The 21,567-nt window shown below is 42.6% G+C and overlaps 1 protein-coding gene across 1 annotated transcript in view; it reads right to left on the bottom strand.

Annotated features, from left to right (window-relative positions):
- Nucleotides 1-3,312: 3,312 nt before the first annotated feature.
- The window catches only part of LOC311527845 (uncharacterized protein), a 33,890-nt gene continuing 15,635 nt past the window's right edge, over nt 3,313-21,567 (bottom strand). The window contains exons 2-5 of the mRNA XM_084642234.1: nt 14,557-14,626; nt 10,715-10,876; nt 4,309-4,385; nt 3,313-3,454 (exon numbers count right to left, since the gene is read on the bottom strand). Of these exons, the coding sequence (XP_084498360.1) occupies nt 3,349-3,454; nt 4,309-4,385; nt 10,715-10,876; nt 14,557-14,562 (351 nt within the window). The 5' untranslated portion in view covers nt 14,563-14,626 and the 3' untranslated portion in view covers nt 3,313-3,348. The remainder of the gene's footprint in view (nt 3,455-4,308; nt 4,386-10,714; nt 10,877-14,556; nt 14,627-21,567) is intronic.

The raw sequence follows: 21,567 nt of genomic DNA, 5'->3' as shown, positions 1-21,567 counted from the left end.
GAATAATTATTTAAAATAAAACAAAGTAGCCGAGGCACTTGTTACATGCAGTTTAAATTACTATCTATGCTCAATGCTGCAGCTGTTTCTAACACAAAACTTCTATTGACTTCAAGGGAAGTTATGTGACGTTGGGATTGCAGGATCAGGATTATGTGTGCATTAGAATAATGTGTGCTGATTAAAAGACAGGTGAGAAATTGCCAAGTTGACACTCAGAAGGCAAGAAATAAGGAGTGTTTTTGCTTTTGACACAGAAGCTAGCATTCCCTTTTACAGATAGCCCCAAAGAAACCTGGGGGTTATGCGAGTGAGGTGGCAGCAGACTGGGATGCATAGAAATCAGATCATGTTTGCATGATCAGTGAAGAAATGAAATAGCTGTGTGTAGATATGAACTTCAAATGGAAAGGTCTTAGATGACTGGGTAGATGCTTATGGAAAGCCTAAGCATGAGGATTTCGCCTTTTACCAACAGAAGGATGAATCAGGGAGGTTACAGCTGAAACAGAAATGCATTATTAGTAGAAAATAGACATATCCATAGATAGCGTCCCTTGTGTTGAATTCCTAAACAGCAGCTCTAAGGTGGTTACGTGTTTTGCTGGATTGGGGTTCTGTTTGTGACCCTATGGTAAGCCGAAGTATCATGGGTGCAGATAAACATTCATCAGAGTGTTCACACTGAAAATGGCTATCACAAGCCTCATTTGCACTGTCGATTGGCTGAGCAGTTAGGCGTGCAGATAACTCGCGAACAAAAAAGTGACTCTTGCCAATCAAGAGACTGATTCTGTTCCCCTTACTCTTGTTGGACTCTGTAAGTAGTCCCAGTAAACTCAGTGTAAGATAGTAGTCAACGTGACTACGGGTGACAAAATTGAGCCACCCAGTCAGGGAGCAGAAACAATACCATGTGACCGAGGCAATAACTCATATAGTGTAAAGAGATACTCGTAGTGCCCCAGCCAGGAACAAAATAGACAGCAATTTGTTTGCACACACTATGTTGAATAACGTTCACATTGTAAAAATCCACAACTGGCCAACAGAAACAAGAGCTAAACTTGTCAGCTAAATTACTGGCAATGGGTAATTCAACCAGGTCAGGTAGCTGGGAAGAGAGCTGCACTATCCAGGTAGATCCTAGCATCTATAGTAAACTCCTTTCTCCCAAATGAACACCAGAAATGAACAGAGGGTGAAATTCATCCCAGTGCAGAAGTTCTGCACAATACTCTCCACACCTCTTAGAGCCAGATTTGGATGCCCTTAGTCATGTGGAATAGCATCTTACTCCACAAAGAATCCTTCTGAAACCAACAGGATTATTAATTGAGCAAGGTGCTAACAACCAGGAGTAAGAACAGCAGAATCTGGTCCTTAAGGCAGGGGCTAAATGGTGAAGAGCATCTTATGGGGTTCCTCTGAAATGGGGGAATTTAACCTACCCTATAATGAATCTCAACCAATCCCTTTATTCCAACTTCACAAATAATTACAATAAATTAATACTTTATACCTATATGCAGTGCTTCTTATTTATGGATCTCCAAGTGCTTTTCTGATATTGATTAAGCTTCAGAGCTCAGTGGGAGGCAGGCAGATATTATGGTGGCTCAGTTTACAGATGAGTAAAGTGAGGCACAGAGAAATGAAGTGACTTGCTGGTCATGTAGCATGTCTGTGACAGAGCTGAGACTAGAAACCAAGGAACCCTGATTCCTACTTCCTTGCTCCAACCATTGGATACCCCCCTTCTTATACAATGCATCCTACAACATGGAGGCAACCTTATCAAAGAAAGGCACCTGGTAGCATGGTCACGGAGTTGGGAATATAGGGGGCAAATACCCCCCTCTGTGTGTGAGTAGCTGGATACCTCCAGGTTTGGTGGAAACTGGTTCTTCACGGATGCACCCATGACTGCTCTAGTTGAGACCTAGCATCTGCAGGACGACTCCTGTAGGGTAAACTCCTTATTACTCCAGTAGTTCCTTGGACTCCCTTGAACAAAACCTGTAGTCACTGCAGGAAAGCAGCTGTGGGTGAATTTTTGCAATAGAGACAGGATTGAAAGTCTTCAGGGAATACAGAACCTAGGATTTATATTTGAAGGGAATTCCTTTCCCTCCAAACCTCAAAACTGCACAATATAATCTGGGAGCTCTTTGAATCCCTTTCTCCTCCTTATCTGCAATAATTAGTGAATGGTTAACGGGGGAAATTGGGCAGATATTTATATTACAATTTTGTGAAAAGTTCTTCTATTAAAAGTACTTAATTTTGCCATGGCAGAATGCACGTTATAATTTGTTGCTAAATACTCTTCTTTCTTACTGACCAGTAGAAAAATATAACCCCATCTTATCTAGAGTAGCTAGTTCTGAGATATGTCTCTTCTTCTCTTGCCTTTGCTCCTTTAATCTTGTGCAACCCAGATGGGTAGCAGCAAGGCTGACTCCTAACAACTGTAAATAAAAAGATGGGAGCAATTGTACAGCTGATCATTTGAAAATTGTCACAAGTTTTGTGTATTTCATAATCGTGACCCTTGGAAGTACATTTCTAAAATACTGTAGGGGAAGTGTGTGCCTAGAACTCAGTTGGCCAAGAATAAGTTTGTGCACATCTCTCTACTCCACCGTATATACCTTTTTAGGACTTACATTCCCTGACATCCCAGGGGCAGAAATTCCCAGGAGACCTTGGTGGCATTTTACATAGTCTTAGACTATGCACACCTATAAGGTCTGGCATTTTCATAGCCTTAAGAACCGCACAAAAATAACTGACAAACATATTGTAAGCAACCCATTGTCAAAGAAAGATCAAATGCCCTTATTGCTTTTCCAAGTACTGATAGCTACCCATCCCCTTATTTATTGGAAACAACACAGACAATATTCCTTAAGGAAGAAGAATGCCAGGTTGAGGTTTATATTAGAAGCTTTAAGGGAGTCTTATTGCCTAGAAAGCTTTTGTGCTATTCAAGTTACATCGTAATTTCTCTTGTTAATATGTGAAGGTTATAACAGAAATAGGCTGTACCATCAGATAGGGACACAATGATGTCTACAACCTGCTATGCAAGAAAATGTAACCAATATGCTGTCAGAGGTATTTGCACCACTCTGTATTTCGGTTTAATATACATTCACCTTCTCTGAATGAAAAGGTCTTCCAGATTGTGCTGTGAAAGCTTCCTGCAGTGTCCCTTTCAGTCATCCAGGTGCTGCTCCTCCCATGTGGAAGTTGGGATGGCGCTGTAAGGGTCCATGATGACTTTTGCACAGCGAATAATCATGACGATCAAGAAAAGGCAAAGGAAGACAAAACATGCTAATGTTAGTCCTTTGTCCACATCAACATATGCAGGCTCTGGTGTTGGCGCCTCCATTGTTTGCATCTCTCCTCATCCGGGTTTGTGCTTACTCCTACCATCATCATACACCTGCAAAACAATCATGCCGTCAAACAGCAGGACAGTTGATATGCATCATGAAGCATGGGGAAAATAGCATTTTGTTGTCAATGGCAAAACTCCCATTGACTTCAATGGGCAGGATTGCATTCTGGTGGGTAAGAAAGGCTGGAAATGTTATGGGTCAGCCGGCAAAGAGGGATATAGAACCCAGGTCTGGCTCTTCTGCGGCGATGCCCATGTTTGTTAAATTATCTCATTACTGTTTGCTCCTGAGAGGCTAATAAAGAGTGGCTGGTTTTATTTTTTTTTTAACCAGGAAAACAGTGTTAAAGGGGCACCATCAACTTGAAATCTAATCCATTGTTTGCTGTTAAAAAAAAATCAAATTACCCCACCTGTCCCTACAGTCTCTTGTTTTTAAAATAGTTTACTTTTCACTGTTACTCTGTAAAAGACCCAGATAACTGTTAGGGAAACTGTCTATAGTCAAAGTGCTATCACTCACGCAAAGCAAACAAAGGGAAAAATAGTAAAAAAAACCAAACTTTTTTCCTATACATTTCTCTTTCAGCTGCAGCAATTTTAGGAGTTACTGGCAATAATGGCAGTATTGCCAGTTAATGCTTTCCAGGGGGGCAGTGTGACTTTTAAACTCACGGTGCATCAACAACCGCACTGCTCAGAATGGTGTGACTAGCGCAGGGTTGATGCACTATATCATCTAAGAGACTCTCAACCCCCATTATCCAAATTTGTGAGTAAAGTGGGCTTGAGCACAGAACAGTGTTTGCTGGCCAGTTGCCGTAGCTTGCAAATTCTTTAGCTCTTAATGCAATTGATATATACTGGAGCCCTAAAGGAGGGAAACTGATTCGACTTACAGAATGAGCGGTGGGAGAGATTTCCCTTGACATCCACCCTTGGTCAGGCTGGTGGATGAAGGAGGTGAGGGCGTCTGCTGGAAAAGAACAAGAATACTGATTCGGTCTTTAAACATCTTCTGCAACTTTGGAACTAGTCATCTATTAGCCCTAAACAGTTCCTTATTGTTCAATAACATTCAAAAACACTTCAACTGGGGGAAAGAAACTGGAGCTAGAATAAGCGTGGTGGTTTGGGTGGGAACCAGGCACTAATGCAGTGGAATATGCCTACAGACAGGTTCTGCCTACATTGGAAAGTTTTACTGCCGAAAGTTCTCCCAGAATACTCCTGCCAACACAGGTATTTTGGCAGAGTGCATTCACATTTGGCTGCTATTAAAAAAGAAAGTGCAAGGTGCTAGCTGCTTTGGGTGCAAGGTGCAGGTCAGAGAAGGTGTATTCAAAGCAGTCTTCCGTATTGTTCATTGGCTCTGAAATGAAAGGGACATGGTTGCCTGGAGCTCTTCATACTGACAGCATCTTTATAGCAATGATCCCCTGAGAGGTCTGTACAGAGTGGTGGGGAAGGTGCCCTACTCTGGCAGGAGAAATGTCTGAGCAAAGATCACATTCTACTTGAGTGAAAAGTTCAGTGAAATTGTCCCAGAGGGCCAGAAAGCTGTGTGGGCACAGATAAATGGGCACTTCCACAAGTGGCAGAGGGCCCCTATGACTGCCAGATAGCAATGTGAGCCAGTCCAAGCCAGCTCCCCACCAGTTAACCACACACTGTTTCTATCACTTTCCTGCATCTAATCACAGTCTGCAGGTAACATGTTCTGGTCTTGAACACCTGAAAACAATCCGTTTACAAAGCATTTTCTACAAAATCATGTAGTTTGAATTGTCACTTATTGGTTTGCATTGAGCTTACAATCAATGCAATTGGGTTTTTTTTTAGTTTTTCTATGGAGTGCATATGATTTGGTTACCCACAAGCATTGCAGGAAGAAGTGTGTACTTTGAATGGAAGCAAAAGTACTGGCAAAAGGTTTGCATGTTACTGCCAGTTCATGCTCTTAAAATAAACCAGCTACTTTAAAACAGAATTCCTTTGTTCCTTGCAGAGTCCACTGCCATTTTGAGAGGGGGAGAGGAAAAAGGGAGGAGACTGAAGTTTCAGAAGCTCTGAAGAAAGTATGTTGTGCATTACTGGGGGGGAAGGGGCGGACAGGAAATTACACCTACCTCAGGCCCCTTCCCCAGTGTTGAGTTCTCTCTTTGGGTTCAGTTGGGTCTCCAAGGGCCCCTGGTTCTTGGTTGGGCCTGCATATTCCACATCCCTCTCCTCATTCAGCTTCTCCTCAGCCTGCAGGTCCAGGGTGCAATCCCGACTCAGTGTGGCACCGAACTCTTTATAATAGCAGTAGCTGTTGGGAGCAGTGCCAGACTTTCTGTTGTCCTCCTTTGCTCCTGGTAAACCTGCCACAGCTTCTTCCCCTTTGCCCACCGTTGGTTCTTGTCCCTGTTGTAACCCAGCGTCTGCATCTTCTTTGCAATGTCAACAGCTAGATCTTTGTTCCTGTGGGAAGTCCACAGCTGTGCCTGGGCAGCGCCTTTCCCCGACAGGCGGCAGCATACGATTCAGCTGGAGCCATGCTTGCTCAGCTGTGGTTGTAAAGGTGGCAGGCGGGGAAAGAGGTATTTCCAGAACATGCTTTACGGGGGGGCAGATTTCAGTCACTGTGACCCCGGGGCAGCAGAGTTAAAAACTTTGACCAGAGAGGTCACTGCTGCAGGAACTGTTGCATTGTGGGTTTGTTGCTGGAGGACTGTATTTGTCCATTCAGGTACTGCTGTGTCCACACAGGCATCCTGCCAGTAGAATCATACCGTCTGAAGACTGGTTTAATTTTACCAGCAAAATTTCAGGCTTTTGTTCGCAGGACTCAGATCTGAGTGTGGATGCAGGGAAGCCTGTGGTGAGACCAGTAACATTTTACTGGTAAAACTTTCTAATGTAGACTAAGCCACGGTGAAATGTTCTGAGCAATGAAGCCTTATCACCTTCACGCTCCAAAAATCTGGTGTAGGACAGTAATTCTAGAACTGTGCTATTCAGACTTTCCAAGGCAGTACTAGTGGTGGTAGAGGATAGCTGAGCCTCGCTCTGCTCTTGAGCTAACATCCAAAGGCATCAGAATTGAGAGCATTTGAATTGGGACTAAGGGCCCAATTCAGGAGAGCACTTAAGCTCAAGTTGACAACCCTTAGACTTCAAGCAGGTAAAGTTAAGAGCTGTCCTGAATGGGGAAGCTGTCTGGAATCGGAGGTTTAAGTGACCAGCTAGCTTGGACTTGATTTTTCTCTCCAATGTTGTTATCCTGTTACAGATTCCCACATATGGATTCGCAGCTAGGGCTGGTGGGAAATTATCCATTGAAACTGTTTTTTGACAGAAAATTGTTTTTTGACTAAATGGAACTTCTCATGAAAAGTATTAACATTACACAGAAAATGTTGATATTTTATAAAAGACACATTCTATCTAAAAGGGTGTTGTGGTGTCTCATGGGAGTTATAGTTCGCATGCCTTATGCTCCTGTTCTCCTCCATGGGCTGGGCTCTCTGTCTGAACTACATCTCCAGCCATGCACCATGTCTAGATGCACCCCCTCTGCTCCCCACAGGGGCAGCAAGTGGTGTATCATGGGAGAGGTAGTGGAGCCAGAGTGCTACATCCACAGAGAAGAATGTGAGCATAAGGTACCTGAAATACAACTCCCATGAGGACCCATGGTGCCAGTTTTAATTGCATTTTTTCTGATTTGGGCTGAAATATTTTACCCTGCATTTTCTGCAGGGAACACCCAACTCCCTCCACCCCCAGCTATTTTCCCACCAGTTCTATTCTCAATGTCATAAATGAGTTCTGCATGGATCACATAATCACATGGCTCCCTTCCCTCTGCTCTCCGCATTAATTCATCCCTACACAACAGATGGTCCTCTGATTTGCCTGATCCTTAGTGACTTATGTCTCAGATCAGTCAAAGGAAGTGCTTCAGACCTTAGTCCTTGGAGGAATGGCCCAGCATTGCAAGTCACCCTGCTAACCCATGGCTTGACCAATTACCCACATTATTCCAGCCATTCACACTGCCAAAAGGGAAAAATCCTCTTGTAAATCCAGCCATACAGGAGTGTGCCTGTCTGCTGTTTGTGCTCATCTGAATGACATGATAGATTAGTTAGCAGAAGGTATTTGACAGTGTTGTGCACTGCTGGTTTCTGGAGTTGCTGGGGCATTACAGAAAACTGGCAGTGTAGAAACTGCATTATTACTACCAAGGATCCAAACAACACAAAGGGATTGGCTAAGGCAGCCTGATGTCACCAACCTGTTTCTCCTCCCCGTAAGGGTGCTAAACAACTCTCAGGACCAGGCCCTAAATTGCCATTGGAATCAGGCAGGAGACAGACAGTAGTGTGAATGAAAGGCGTTATCAACAAGACAGCACCATTACATAGCTGCTGTACAGGGACAGTTGATTGATTTCTTCATCTAGTAACACCCAGTAAATACCCCTTCTGAACACCATCCCCATGTATTTAACTAAGAGATTGCTGCCATAATCATCGTGTGATGGCCACCATAATCAGAGGGGAAGTGACCCAAATGGGGCCTATGACAGTAAACAGCTAAAGGATCCAGATACCACAGGAACAGCCCCCGCCCTTACATAAAAACACTCTGCATCTGAACAGAACAGAAGGGTTAACTCAGCAATATGACATAAAATGTACATTGGAGCTGATGAGTACAATTGCAAATAGTGGCAGGTGTGAGACCAGGGCATGAAATACTCAGTGACGCTGATGTTGTCAAGTGATGATGAGCAAGATTTGTGCCATGGTTCTCAAGCATGAAAAGCTGCTAAATATTCATGTGATCAAGACTAAACAGTACAAGCAGCATATGCAATACTTGTGGTGGGGGAATCCACAAGTATTGCTAATTATTGAGTAACGAACACACAGACCAGTACCATTCACTCTCCTAATGGCTGGATTATCTCTGCCTATTTTGGTTATTATTATAGCAGGTATTGTGACAAGACAGCCATCCATTTCTACTGGAAGTTCTACGACCCCGTGCAATGCTATCACTGAAGGTCTAATGATTGTACTCCAGGAGGTATGGGGGAAATGAGAAAATTATTTTAGGATGGGGGGAGGGGTTTGAGAATTAAGGAACACATTATACCCTTATCCCACATGTGATATGTCCCTAAGACCTGATGCAAGTAGAGCAATAAGTTAATGAAGTATCTATTTTAGGACATGGCAAAATTCAGATGAAGTTAAGAGATGAGCAGAAGTAATCCAAATATCCTGCAGAGATGAAAAGACAAACTGCAGAGATATCAAAGGACAGGGTATATTTTCATATAGCACTTCAGTATAACGGATAGTGATAGTTATGGTAAGAATTGCTATTAAGGTGGAAATTTGAATGTGCAATAAAGACTACAGATCACAATTTTGAACCTGAGTCTTCAGTTGTTGCTATGCTTAAAAAGAGGTAACTCACAGACTTGGTTGCACACTTTAAATATAGCCCCTGATTTACATTTTCAGTGTTCCTGGGATTGGGTGTTCACGCCGCACTTCACCTGAAAGGGTTAAAATAGGTTAATTAGCCCCTTCCCAACTAATAGGCTGCACCTGTAGGAGAATCAGGCTGACTAGGTGAGCCCTAATAGAAGATGAAGTTCAGATGAGCCCATTGGGCTGCTAGAAAGCCAGCAAGGGGATGTTCTGTAGTCACTCCCTAGGTGAGCATGTGACTCTGTCAAGAACCTGAGTGGAGTGAACTAGCTACAGGGAGCTGGAGAAGAAGAGTAGGAAGGAGCATAGGGAAATAATAACAGAGTCTGGGAGTGAGCAGACTGTGGCTGCTGAACAGAGGGTCCCTGTGTTGGAACCCAGAGTAGTGGGCAGGCCTGAGTTTTCTTATCTGCCATGGAGAAAAGTGGCACTAGTCTTCAACTATAGGATAGCCTAGAAAGGTAACTGTACAGTTGATCCAGCGATCCTTTGGTACCCTGGGGAGAAGACACACAATGACCTGGCTGGAGCAGTAAGCCATGAAGAGGGAGCAGCTGAGGCATCAAGAAGGAGCACCCTGAGTTGCAGAAGAGAAGTTGCAGGGCTTGTGAATGAGCAGCAGAAGGGGGTATCGGATGTGGAAGGAGCTAATCCCCAGAATCACCATGAGGAGGTGCCCTGGTGGTAAGTGAACCCTGTTGCAGTTGTCAGTTCTCACAATGTTATCACTAGTCTCATGATATTTGGAGCTTTATTTTTTTTTAATTTTTTTTTTTTTTTAAACACACCAGCCCTTGAAATCCTCTGACTGTTGGAATTCCAGCTTCCCTTTAAAAAAAAAAAAAAAGGCTTCTAGACCTCGGAGTTGCAGAGAAAAGCTTGAAAACGTGACCTGAATGCATCTTAAAGGTACGAAAACCAGAAGGCAAATTAAAAAAAAAAAAAAAACACCCAACTTTTTTGAAGTTTCCTGCTGTTCTGCCAATCTCAGGAGTTATGGGGCCTGACTAATGATTAGTGATTTCTTTTGGACTAGCAATACTGTTGCAGGATCAGGGTCTTAATAAGCTCATTTGTTCTACTATCTCTCACTTGCCTGTTTTCTATTGCTGATGAACTCTCTAGTCCATGAAATCAGTCTTGTCTCCTACTGTTCCTTAGCAGGAAACTAAGCTTTACATGACTGTTTTATGTTTTTTTATTTCTCTTTTATCAGTTAATAGATTTATTCTATAATACAAACATGGAAAAAGCAAAGTCTCATGACCAATGTATTTCACTGACTCCACTAGTCAAAGCATTCAGCAGACAGCTACGTTCATTGAAATCCTAAAAATGATACAAATGTTCAGTTTTCTGAATTCCGCTCCCTTGGTTGAGCTCTGTGCTGATGTGGAAACATCAGACTTATCATTGCTGCTATTGGTATCCTGCTGCTGCCCCTGCTTTTTCCTATTTGAATCAGACTGCCAACTTACAATACACAGTAACTACCATCTTCTATATCATTGCCAGGGGAAGAGAAGTGGCATCAGCCCTTCCATTTAGGCCCCAATTCAGCAAAGCACTTCAGCCCATGTTTAAATACCGTTTAAGCATATGCTCGACTGCTTTTCTGAATTGGGGCTTAATAACCATTGCAGGTATCATACAGGATCTGCAGCAACAGGCTCCTTGACTATGTACAGGATTAACTGAGACTTTAGTGAACTAAACGTGTTTTCTGGCTCCTTCATGTGGGTCAACTCATGTCCAAAGTGAAACTCCCCATAATTATGTTGTAGTAAAATGGCAGACATGTACTCAAACTCACTGTGAGCTTCCCTGGGGCCACGTTTGATGCCAATCCAAAGACTATAGCTAGTGTACTGATCCACGAGAGGAGGCCTGCTTGATTAGGGTAGACTTCACAGGATGTGCTCTCAATTACAGCAGCAAAATGGATGTGGGTGTGAACTATGCCAGCTAAGAGAACCTAGGGCAAGAAAAGGACAGAACAAAACTTAATAAAAAAAAAAAAGCCTAATGAAAACTCAGCAGTGTCCTAATTCATGAACATCTGAGTACCTTAAAAACTAGAAGATAAGAGAATAACTAGAGAGAATAGATCAACTTCAAAGTGTTTTGGTATACAAATGTAAACACCATAGTGTAGTATACAACTAACCTAGAGTAAAATTAATAGCTTCTAAACAGCTGAATTTTTAAAGATAGCCTTGATTGAGGGCTTCAGTGATGAATGGGGCTTGGTGTGGCTCATTGCACTAGGGTGACTTTCAACCCCAGAGAATATAACTCTCCAGTTTCAAAAGAGAACACACCATAGGCTGAGAGTAACAGTTAATGTGATTTGGGAATACAGAAATGTACAAACTTGGATTGGTTCAAATTTGGGGCTCGTCATGGTTTTGTGCACTTGTGACAATCTGCTTCTTGCTTTCCCTCTCTTCCAGGGGGACGATCCTTGTACAAGCCCTATATATGATAGACTACTTTCCCCAGCATGTAGGACTGGGGGGAGAATGTCCCACCCACTAACTGCTACATGCATGGAAAGGGATGTAGCAGCCCCATGGAGGCTGTTCTTTCTTTTCTCTACACTGTTCCCTGTGCTGGCTACCCTTACTGCAGGTGATACAGGGATACCTTATGGGCCCCAGTCTGGCTCTCTGAAATCTGTCAGGCAAACTCAATGATATTGAGATTAGCCCTTTCCAGCGGACAGTATAGAAATAGAACGGGTGTTAGACAATCAGATTGGTGGATGTCTGGCTATAATTTAGGGATACAGCCAACCGGCTAACAGTGGGCACACATGGGGGGGGGGGCGGCTAGGGGAGGGAAATCAGTAAAACAGTCTGCACGTCTATGAAACACTAGCCTTTGAATTGCAGTATATGACTATACCTTGTCAGTCATTGTCTGACTGTTTGGTTGAAAACACTGAACAAATGAAAGGGAAATCCAGAAAACAAATAACTTCCTTATGAATCAAATTCCATGAATTCCAATGGAACTCCTCACCCCATACAATAAGATCTGTGCTCCGTTAACTGCCCTCAAACCCAAGGATAAATGAGCTTTGCAAACAGGTCCCCAGCTTTGACCAGACTGGGGCCCTGTCTGTTATGCCAGGAGTTGGAGAGCAGCCCTGAATTGGGAGGGCACAGCTCTTGCCTGTTGCAGCCTGCGGGTGGGAAGGTGATGGTGGCTTCAGGCTGCAAGTTCTGTGCAGTACCTTTTCAAGGTGCAACACAATAAGCCGTTGTCACACTGCTGCATCAGGCAAAATAAGGAGTCACAGAAATCATCTGGTCAAACGAAATCAATGTCAGAGTGTGGCTCTAGGAGCAAGATATTGGGAGCAATGCTGACTTACACCAGGTGAGAATCTGGCCAAAGGTGCTTAGTTTTGCTTTTATTTTCATTGAAGGCAAGATATTCCCCAGCTTGCTCTTCCTTAGAGGACTGCCACAATTGAGATGGCATTTTTTGTATAATGACCTAATGTCTTACAGACAAGCACACAGAGGAAACAGTATTAATGAAATTTCTCTATCAGCTTTTAAACAGCCTCACCCCCACAGTGCAGCAAGAGTTGCATCTGAACAATGCTCATTCTCATCCAGGCAAGAAAAATTAATCATTTGAAATAAGTGCTACTTGAGGCCTAATAAAGTTGATATGGTAACGACCTACCCCAGTAAGAATGCATTACAGGTGGATTGCATAAACATTAACAGTGCCTACTGTGGTTAATTAGTGTTTTCATAGAAATCTAAACATGAATTTCCATCTTGTTGGCAGCTGGAAGCACTGCGTGTGTGAGATTTATCAACACCCAATGAGCTGTTATGGGTTTCTTTCAGCTGTTTTATTTTTAGTCTTAATTTCTTTCATTTTAATAAATGGCTCTTAAATAGCTGCAGCAAGGAAGAAATCTGACATTTTCATTTGGCTGCCTGCTGGGCTTGCCTCACCCTCATGTCAAGTGAGGTATATAGAATTCTTCATAGCTCTGCCTCCGTTTTCTTCTAGACTCTGCTCACTGCTGAGAGCTGGCTGGAGAGTCTGCTGTGAGAGCAATTTAGGGGGATGGCTCAGGGAGATATCTGGACTGTGGTGTAGCCAGAACAGATGCTTGGGGCTTGAGCTGTATCTTTCTGGGCAGTCACCAAGCACATAAAACACCTATATTCTATTCTAATGAAGCAAGGAGAAGGGATGCTGACAGGAGTCAAGCAAAAGATAAAGGTTGAGACTAGATACAAGGTCAGTTTATCTTCTATTTCTACTGCTCTTACTCTGGTGTGTAGCTTTACTGACTCCAGTGGAGTTACTCTGAATACATGCTGGCCTCAGTGAGGGGAATGTTGCCGGCACCCAGTGCCGAGAGGCTGAACAACAGCTTGAGTTGGTTCGTTACCCGGTGTGCTACACCCAATAATCACAACGGGGTGGAGAAGCAGAAAAGTTTATTTGCAGCTGCAAAAAGGTACAGGGAGAATAAAATCTCAAATCCTGCACAACAGAGCAGGAAGTTACACAGGCTTTTATACATCCTTTTTCTCAGCATACTTATCCAATAGCAAGCTGCCCCAAGTATCCACATAGCCAGCCAATCCAGTTCCCAGCTAGTTCCCTGATTCTCTGTATCATTTGTTAAACTATACATAAAGCTGCTTTATTCAGCATTGTTCTTCCATATCTCCCCTGTTTGGCCTTGCTTAGTTTCAGGCAGTCTGACTCTGCAACATACTGTTGCAGATTCTTAGCATAACTGCTGTGTGCGCCTCCAGGCGGGGGGGCCAAGGACACTTGGGCCTAGTACGCAGAGATGCTGCGAATGCCTCCAGGCAGGAGGGGGGGCCAAGGACACCTGGGCCTAGTGCGAGGGGGCTTCATCGACACTCGTGGTCTTCCATCCCCTCGAGTTACCTAGTGGCCATGCCTCAGTGTTCCCAACAGGAATGAGACCCACAGTATATTAATCTAAGATTCTGTATTTACATGACTGATAACTGTGTGGAATTCTCCCTGCCTTCCTCTGAGAGCTTTTAGAGCCCTTAATTTGGCTGCATCCAGAACATCCAAGAGTGTATGAAAACGTTTGATTGTACTTCAGAATGGCTTGTTTCTGGTTTTTGATGAAGATTAAGGGCCGTTCTTAATTTTATCCAAGATGGTTTGCTCAGCCTCCAGCTGGAAATGGACTGTGTCACTTACAGAGGCTTTTGATCAGAAGTAACTCTGCTTAACGGAATACCCAATTACATGCAGATCATATTCAGGCCTGGTGAAAGACCCATTTTGCAACAATCCCCAAGCAACAGAAGCAATCTGTCCTAGTGGGTGCACGCACATCCCCTAAGCTCCCCGGTGTCATTAGTCCATCAGCCAAATTCCTAACTGCCCTTCGTACCCAGCGCTCTCTTCCCTGTTTAACAGAAAATTTTCTCTCATTTCTTGTAATAAAATATAGGCAGTGTACAGGGAGGGGAGGACAGGGAAACCATGTTGGATTTCATAAATACAATTGCATGCATACCTTCCAGATATGAGGCTTTCAATCGTATGTTAGCATTCCAGTAAAGTGGGTCTAAGTCCCAGTTGTGAATGTACCTAAAGTTTCGTTGGTGCTCACAATGGCTTTACCTGCATGCAGACGCTAATCAGATTCACTTCCACGCAGACCTGGAAGCAGTTCTATTGTCACCAAGATCGCCTGCAAAACAAACAAAAAACCTCCTTTGCACATGCACAGTGAATGTTACCGATTTCCATTACACTGCAGGGACTCTCTGTAGCAAGAGACTGAGGGGGCATTCGGTCCGGATCCCCCTGATTTAAAGGAGAAACTCCATTTTTATTCATATCCAACTTTTCCCCAAAAGAACATCCCTGGTACAAAAATGGGGATTTTATTTAAATCCAAAATTCTTGATGTATTTTTGTAAACAATGTTTCCTCCAGAGCGAAAGATAAAGTTATAAGTTAATAGGTCTCTGGAATCTGCTGCATTTCCTCGGCTGCCTTTTAGAGCTGGCTGGACATTTTTTTTTTCCCCACCCACTCCCAAAAACATTTTTCATTGGAAAACACCAATTAGTTGAAAATAAATTTCTTTGCAGAAAAGGGTCAGTTTCCATATGTTTTGGCTCAATTTTTTTTAAAGACGTTTGAAATTGTTCATGTTTCACTGCAAAGTTTTCTCTAAATAACTGTTTTGAAATGGAAGCCAATTACAGTTTTTTAAAAAAAGGATGTTCTGAATTTTTTTTTTAAAATTTTTATTTTGTGAAAATTGAGGTTTTTGACTTTGTCCCAGTTCAGGAAATGTTTTTTCCCCTGTTTTTATTTATTTTCCCCCTCAAAGATCCCATGATATCAACCAAAGAGGATTAGATACAGCTCCTCCTGAGTGCATCAGTGCCACCATCCACTCAAAGGGGTTTCTCATGTGTATCACAATTTGCTCCTCTGGCTAGGGACTCAGTGTGTTGTCTCCTTTAATGCTTCTAACCTCTGCTGGGCCATAGAATTAGAGACTGGACTCAACACTCAAATTCAGATTCTCAGTTGATGCTAAACCCCAGGGCCAGTCCTGCCCCTGAACTTTTTAAGTAACTGTAATCTCATCAGCTAATATAAAAATTGCTCAAATAGTTGATCTCTTTTCTCAGTTTTTGTTCCCAGATGCATGTCAAATGAATTCACCACTAATTTAAACTTCAGATCTATAAAATAGGTGACTGGACACTTAATCCTACCATAATATTCCTAATAATTCAACTTTATAATCCGAGATAGTAAGTATTTAATGGAAGTGAAATACTGTGGTTGGATCCAGACTAACTTTTCGGTGCCTAGAAAGTAGGGTTGTCAAACAATTAAAAAAATTAATTGCACTGTTAAACAATAATAGAATACAATATAATTTAAATATTTTGGATGATTTCTACATTTTCAAATATATTTATTTCAATTACAATGCAGAATACAAAGTGTACAGTGCTCACTTTATATTTTGATTACAAGTGTTTGCACTGTAAAAAACAAAAGAAATAGTATTTTTCAGTTCACCTCATACAAGTACTGTACTGCAGTCTCTTGACCACGAAAATGCAACTTACAAATGTAGGGTTTTTTGTGTTACATAACTGCCCTCAAAAACAAAACAATGCCCTCAAAAACAAAACTTTAGCGCCTACAAGTCCACTCAGTCCTATTTCTTGCTCAGCCAATTGCTAAGAGAAACAAGTTTGTTTACGTTTATGGGGGATACTGCTGCCCACTTCTTAATTACAGTGCCACCTGAAAGTGAAAACAGGTGTTTGCATGGCACTGTTATAGCTGGTGTTGTAAGATATTTGTGTGCCGGGTGCGCTAAATGTTCATATGCCTCTTCATGCTTCGGTAGGGTGACCAGATCACAACAGTAAAATATCAGGACACATTGGGGTGACATCAGTCCTGCCCACAGTCCATCCCTGCTCCTCCAAGGCTCTGCCCCAGGTCTCACCCTCCCCCCCCCCCCCCCCCGCCACCATTCCTTCTTCATCCCCCGGCCCACTGCTGGCTTGCTGCATCCCTCCTCAGTCCCCTACCCACTGCTTGCCTCCTCACACCCCCTGCCTGTTGCTGGCCCATCGCTCACCTCTTCACCCTCCCTGCCCGCCACTGGCTCACTGGTCGCCTTTTCACTGTCTACAGTGCCAACTTCCCCTCTGCCCAGTGTCCGCCCCACTGCCTCTTCCTTCTCCCATTACACCTCCTTCCCCCAAGTCCATGCTCATGCCTCTTCTCCACTTCCTCCCCTGAGTGCACCACATCACCACTCCTTCCCCTCCCTCCCGGAAAGTCCTAAGTGCTGCCAAAGAGCTGTTCGGCGGCAGGGGTGGAAGTGCTGGGAGGGAGAGGGAGGAGCAGGGATGTGGTGCGCTTGGGGGGGGGGGGAGAAGGAGGCGAGGAGGGGGGATCTTGGCTGCTGGTGGGTGCAGAGCACCCGCTAATTTTTTCCCATGGGTTCTCCAGCCCCAGAACACCCACGGAGTTGGCACCTCCTGCCTTCTCGCCTCCTTACCTGAATATCGGGACAAATGCGGTCCCAATCGTACATCAATCGGGATGCAGGACAAAGGGTTAAAATAGGGACTGTCCCGATACTTAATGGGACATCTGGTCACCCTATGCTTCGGCCATCATTCCAGAGGACATGCTTCCAAGCTGATGATGCTCATTTTAAAAAAAAATGCATTAATTAAATTTGTGACTGAACTCCTTGGGGGGAGAATTCTGTGTCTCCTGCTCTGTTTACCTGCATTCTGCCATATATTTCATGTTATAGCAGTCTCTGAGGGTGACCCAGCACATGTGTTCTTAAAACGAACGACAACTTTCACTGCAAATTTGACAAAATGCAAAGAAGGTACCAATGTGAGGTTTCTAAAAATAGTTACAGCACTCGACCCAAGATTTAAGAATCTGAAGTGCCTTCCAAAATCTGAGAGGGACAAGGTGTGGAGCATGCTTTCAGAAGTCTTAAAAGAGCAACACTCCAATGCGGAAACTACAGAACCCAAACAACCAAAAAAGCAAATCAACCTTCTGCTGGTGGCATCTGACTCAGATAGTGAAAATGAACATGCGTTGTTCTGCACTGCTTTAGATCATTTTCAAGCAGAACCCATCATCAGCATGGACGCCTGTCCTCTGGAATGGTGGTTGAAGCATGAAGGGGCGTATAAATCTTTAGTGCATCTGGCACTTGAGACGCCAGCTACAACAGTGCCATGCAAATGCCTGTTCTCACTTTCAGGTGACATTGTAAACAATAAGCCAGCAGCATTATCTTCTGCAAATGTAAACAAACTTGATTGGCTGAACAAGAAGTAGGACTGGGTGGACTTGTAAGCTCTAAAGTTTTACATTGTTTTATTTTTGAATGCAGGGTTTTTTTTTGTTTTTTTTTTTACATAATTCTACATTTGTAGGTTCAACTTTCATGATCTTGAGATTGCACTGTAGTACTTGTATGAGGTGAATTGAAAAATACTATTTTATCATTTTTACATTGCAAATATTTGTAATAAAAATAATATAAAGTGAGCACTGTACGCTTCGTATGCTATGTTGTAATTGAAATAGATTATATTTGAAAATGTAGAAAACCTCCAAAATATGTAATAAATTTCAATTGGTATTCTATTGTTTAACAGTGCAATTAATCGTGATTCTTTTTTTTAATCGCGATAAATTTTTTTGAGCTAATCGCGTGACTTAACTGCAATTAATTGACAGCCCTACTAGAAAGCAATTCTTTAATTGCTGCCTCCATTTAAAAAAAAACCTAATTGTCCTTTTTATGCTTAAAATTCTTTCAGGAGGAAGTCAATACTCTATTTTAGTAGCATAGACACCCTGTGATCCTGATTACTCAAATAAATTTTAGTCTCTAAGGTGCCACAAGTACTCCTTTTCTTTTTGTTGTCTACCTGTAGCATAAAGTAAGGTGTCTCTGGGTGGGTGGGTTGGTTGGTTGGTTTTTAACTTTTCTTAATTTTTTGTCCCTTTCTCCAGTCAGAACTAATTCATACACTGGTGCTTCAAAAAGCTTCAGATCAGTTTGAATAATCACATTTTCATGAGTTAATCTGCTTTTGAAATCATTTGTATATGAACAAGAGAGAAGTGTTCCTCAGAACATTTGTTTTAACAAATCTATATAATAAATTACTAGCAGTTGATAGTTCCTTTGAAGATTAAAGAGATCGTTTGTGATTGCCCAAAGAGCTGATGAACACATAAATCAGCCTGGAGAAAGCATTAAAGGCTTCTATTGTACCAACATTTTTCTGACTTTTAATGTTGAGAAACTTTGGTCACATAATCTTTATTTGGAAGATGATTCAAGATATTTTTAAAATAATTTGGTTGTTGCAATTTAGTGAGTACCCCCCACCCCTTAAATGGATCAAATAGCTGATCCTCTTTTGTTCACTTATGAAGCACTTGGCACTGTTAGCTAAATGTTGTTTAGCCCAACAACGGAGCAAAGATTCCAGGAGTTACTGGTAATTACATTAGATCTCAGGTTTCAGAGTAGCAGCCATGTTAGTCTGTATCCGCAAAAAGAAAAGGAGGACTTGTGGCACCTTAGAGATTAACAAATTTATTTGAGCATAAGCTTTCGTGAGCTACAGCTCACTTCACTGGATGCATTCAGGGGAAAATACAGTGGGGAGATGAAACAATGGGTGTTACCATACACACTGTAATGACAGTGATCAGGTAAGGTGAGCTATTACCAGCAGGAGAGCAGGGTGGGGGACAGACCTTTTTGTAGTGATAATCAAGGTGGGCCATTTTGAGTAGCCTGAGAATGTTGCTGAGTTAGGAAGATCTACTGATTAGAGCTAAAAAGCTGATTGCTGGAATCTCAAACTCTGGAGAACAAGCATCTCCCATCTTCCAAGCTTTAGTTCACCACTAGATAACTCCTGGTCAAACTTCTGCTTCACAATGAGCCTGAAAATGTCTAGAAGCCTCACAAAGTAAAGCAAAATAATAATGAAAATCATGGATCAGCAGTAATGTATGGAGTGGGATATGAGCACTCATGATTTACCCTCTACCCCAAAAGACAATTTGGAAGGTATGTTGGTAAGGTAGGTTGAGGGAGGGAAGGCGGGGGGCGGGGGGGTATTGTAATGTGCATTTAGAGGGACAAAGACAGGCCAAGCAGAGACTGAGTTCCAAAAAAATATTTTTCTCAGGGTGCCTCACACCTATAAGGGAGCCCTAAATATTTTAATTTTTGTACTTAATTCCATTAATGTCACCGTCCTTCCAGCTGAGGAGGGCTGGCTTGGACTCGTTATATTGTCCTGAAGTGGCCAAAGGGCTCATTGATGAACAATGGTAGACACACCAGTCCCTCCCAGCCCCAGGAAGAAGTGGCCTTCTGCATAGGTCAGACTGGGGGAACCGTGCAATGTATCTCTTTCCAGCATGAATGTGACCATATGTTTCTGCAGCAATACTGGCTGTTACTGTGTTGTTTTTTAATGTTAATACTTGTAGGGCTTAACTTCTGTGCCTTTTGTATAGGGCTTTGAGATCCTCTTGTGTGGTGCTATCAAACTGCAAAGTCATAGACCTGATGCCTAGAGATTAGATGGATTTGAATAGCCATCCTCTAATGATGTCTTAATGCAGAATACATATTTTCAGGAAAGGAAGGCTGATAACCCTCAATGTACACTTAGCCTTTAAACATATTGAGTGGCAATACAGGAAGTCCTAGAGAAATAAATGGATTTGGCCTTTAAACCAAGGCTTGTAAATGCTGTGCAGCTATTATGTGACCCCGAGCAGGTGTCTGCCAATGAGGTTGAAAACCACTGCTCCATCCTATTTAAACTTTACAGAATGAGGCAAGTATTGGTTGTCCTCATTTTGTGACGTTTTACCAATTAATCAGTGCTCGGAGAACTGTAAGCGGAACTATGTGGAAATTTCTCCCTGCAGACAAAGCTGGAAAAGAAAAAAAGCAAGATGTGTGTTTTCCTCTCACGCTTCAAATAATTTTACAGAAATGCAAAGTATGTTTTATGGGCAGAGCACCTTTTCCTTCCTGTGAAAAATCTGTCTGGGTGGATGAAAGCCCAAATTCTCTGACACAAAGTGCATTTCTCCCAGGAGGCAAATTTGTTGCATTTTTACCTTTAAAAAGCTACATTTATGAAGTGTATGTGTGTATATAATGCTCTTAATCTGGAACAAATCTGCAAGGATTTCACAGTGCAAAGACACTATGGCTTTGTGGTGGCTGACCATGTAAGATACATAAGCATTTATACCGTACTATATTTCAATACAGGCATGCCTGAGAATCAGGGCAATACTATACATTTTTATCAATATAAACTATATGACACCCAGAACCAGTATCTAAGCCCTGTGCAAAAATTCCCAGTACAAAAGAATAGCCAAAAAGCCCAGATGCACAGACAAGTGCTACAGACTTGTCACAAGGGCAAACCAAACAAACATCGGGCAAAACAATCTATTAGTTAAAGGTATAAATTCTCTACTGGTCTAAAGAATGAGAGGAAAAGGGGCATTGCAGACTAGAAACAGAAGCAAGAGTCCCCCAAAATGGGATATCTGACATAAATGGCTATTTTAGGAAATTATTAGAGAGCAGATACTTTGTGTCAGGCAAAACCCCGTAGAGAATCGTCTAGCTATTCTTTGTCCCCTCTTATATTGGCTGGTCATCTCTTAGCTGTTTGTTAGCTAAGTCTGATGGTGCTTTGGCAGTGGGAGACACAAGAATTTCATTACTATTTCCTGTCTGGTATCTGTTCGGGCAAACGCACTTTAAGTTGCCATGATAATCACTATGGTCTGAGATGCTCTGTTTCAGAGATGCAGACAGGGGAACTTACCAAGTGCTCAGCACCACAGAAAATTGGGCCACATCATTTCCAGACAACCCTTCTATACAGTCCCATAGAGACTACTGCACAAAAGCATCCTGTTGGTGAGGATCCAGTTAGTATCTGGATAAACCATATTTTCAGCTGTCTCCCAGTGGGATGGATTGCGTTCTCCTTCAGAAAGAAGCCAGATGACTTTGAAAGGCTTTGGCCCATTTGTAAT

This window comes from Lepidochelys olivacea (assembly GCF_965140295.1).
Source record: "Lepidochelys olivacea isolate rLepOli2 genome assembly, chromosome: 10".
NCBI lineage: Eukaryota > Metazoa > Chordata > Testudines > Cheloniidae > Lepidochelys > Lepidochelys olivacea.
Note: the sequence above shows the minus strand (reverse complement) of the source record. Positions and strands in the feature narration are given on the sequence as shown.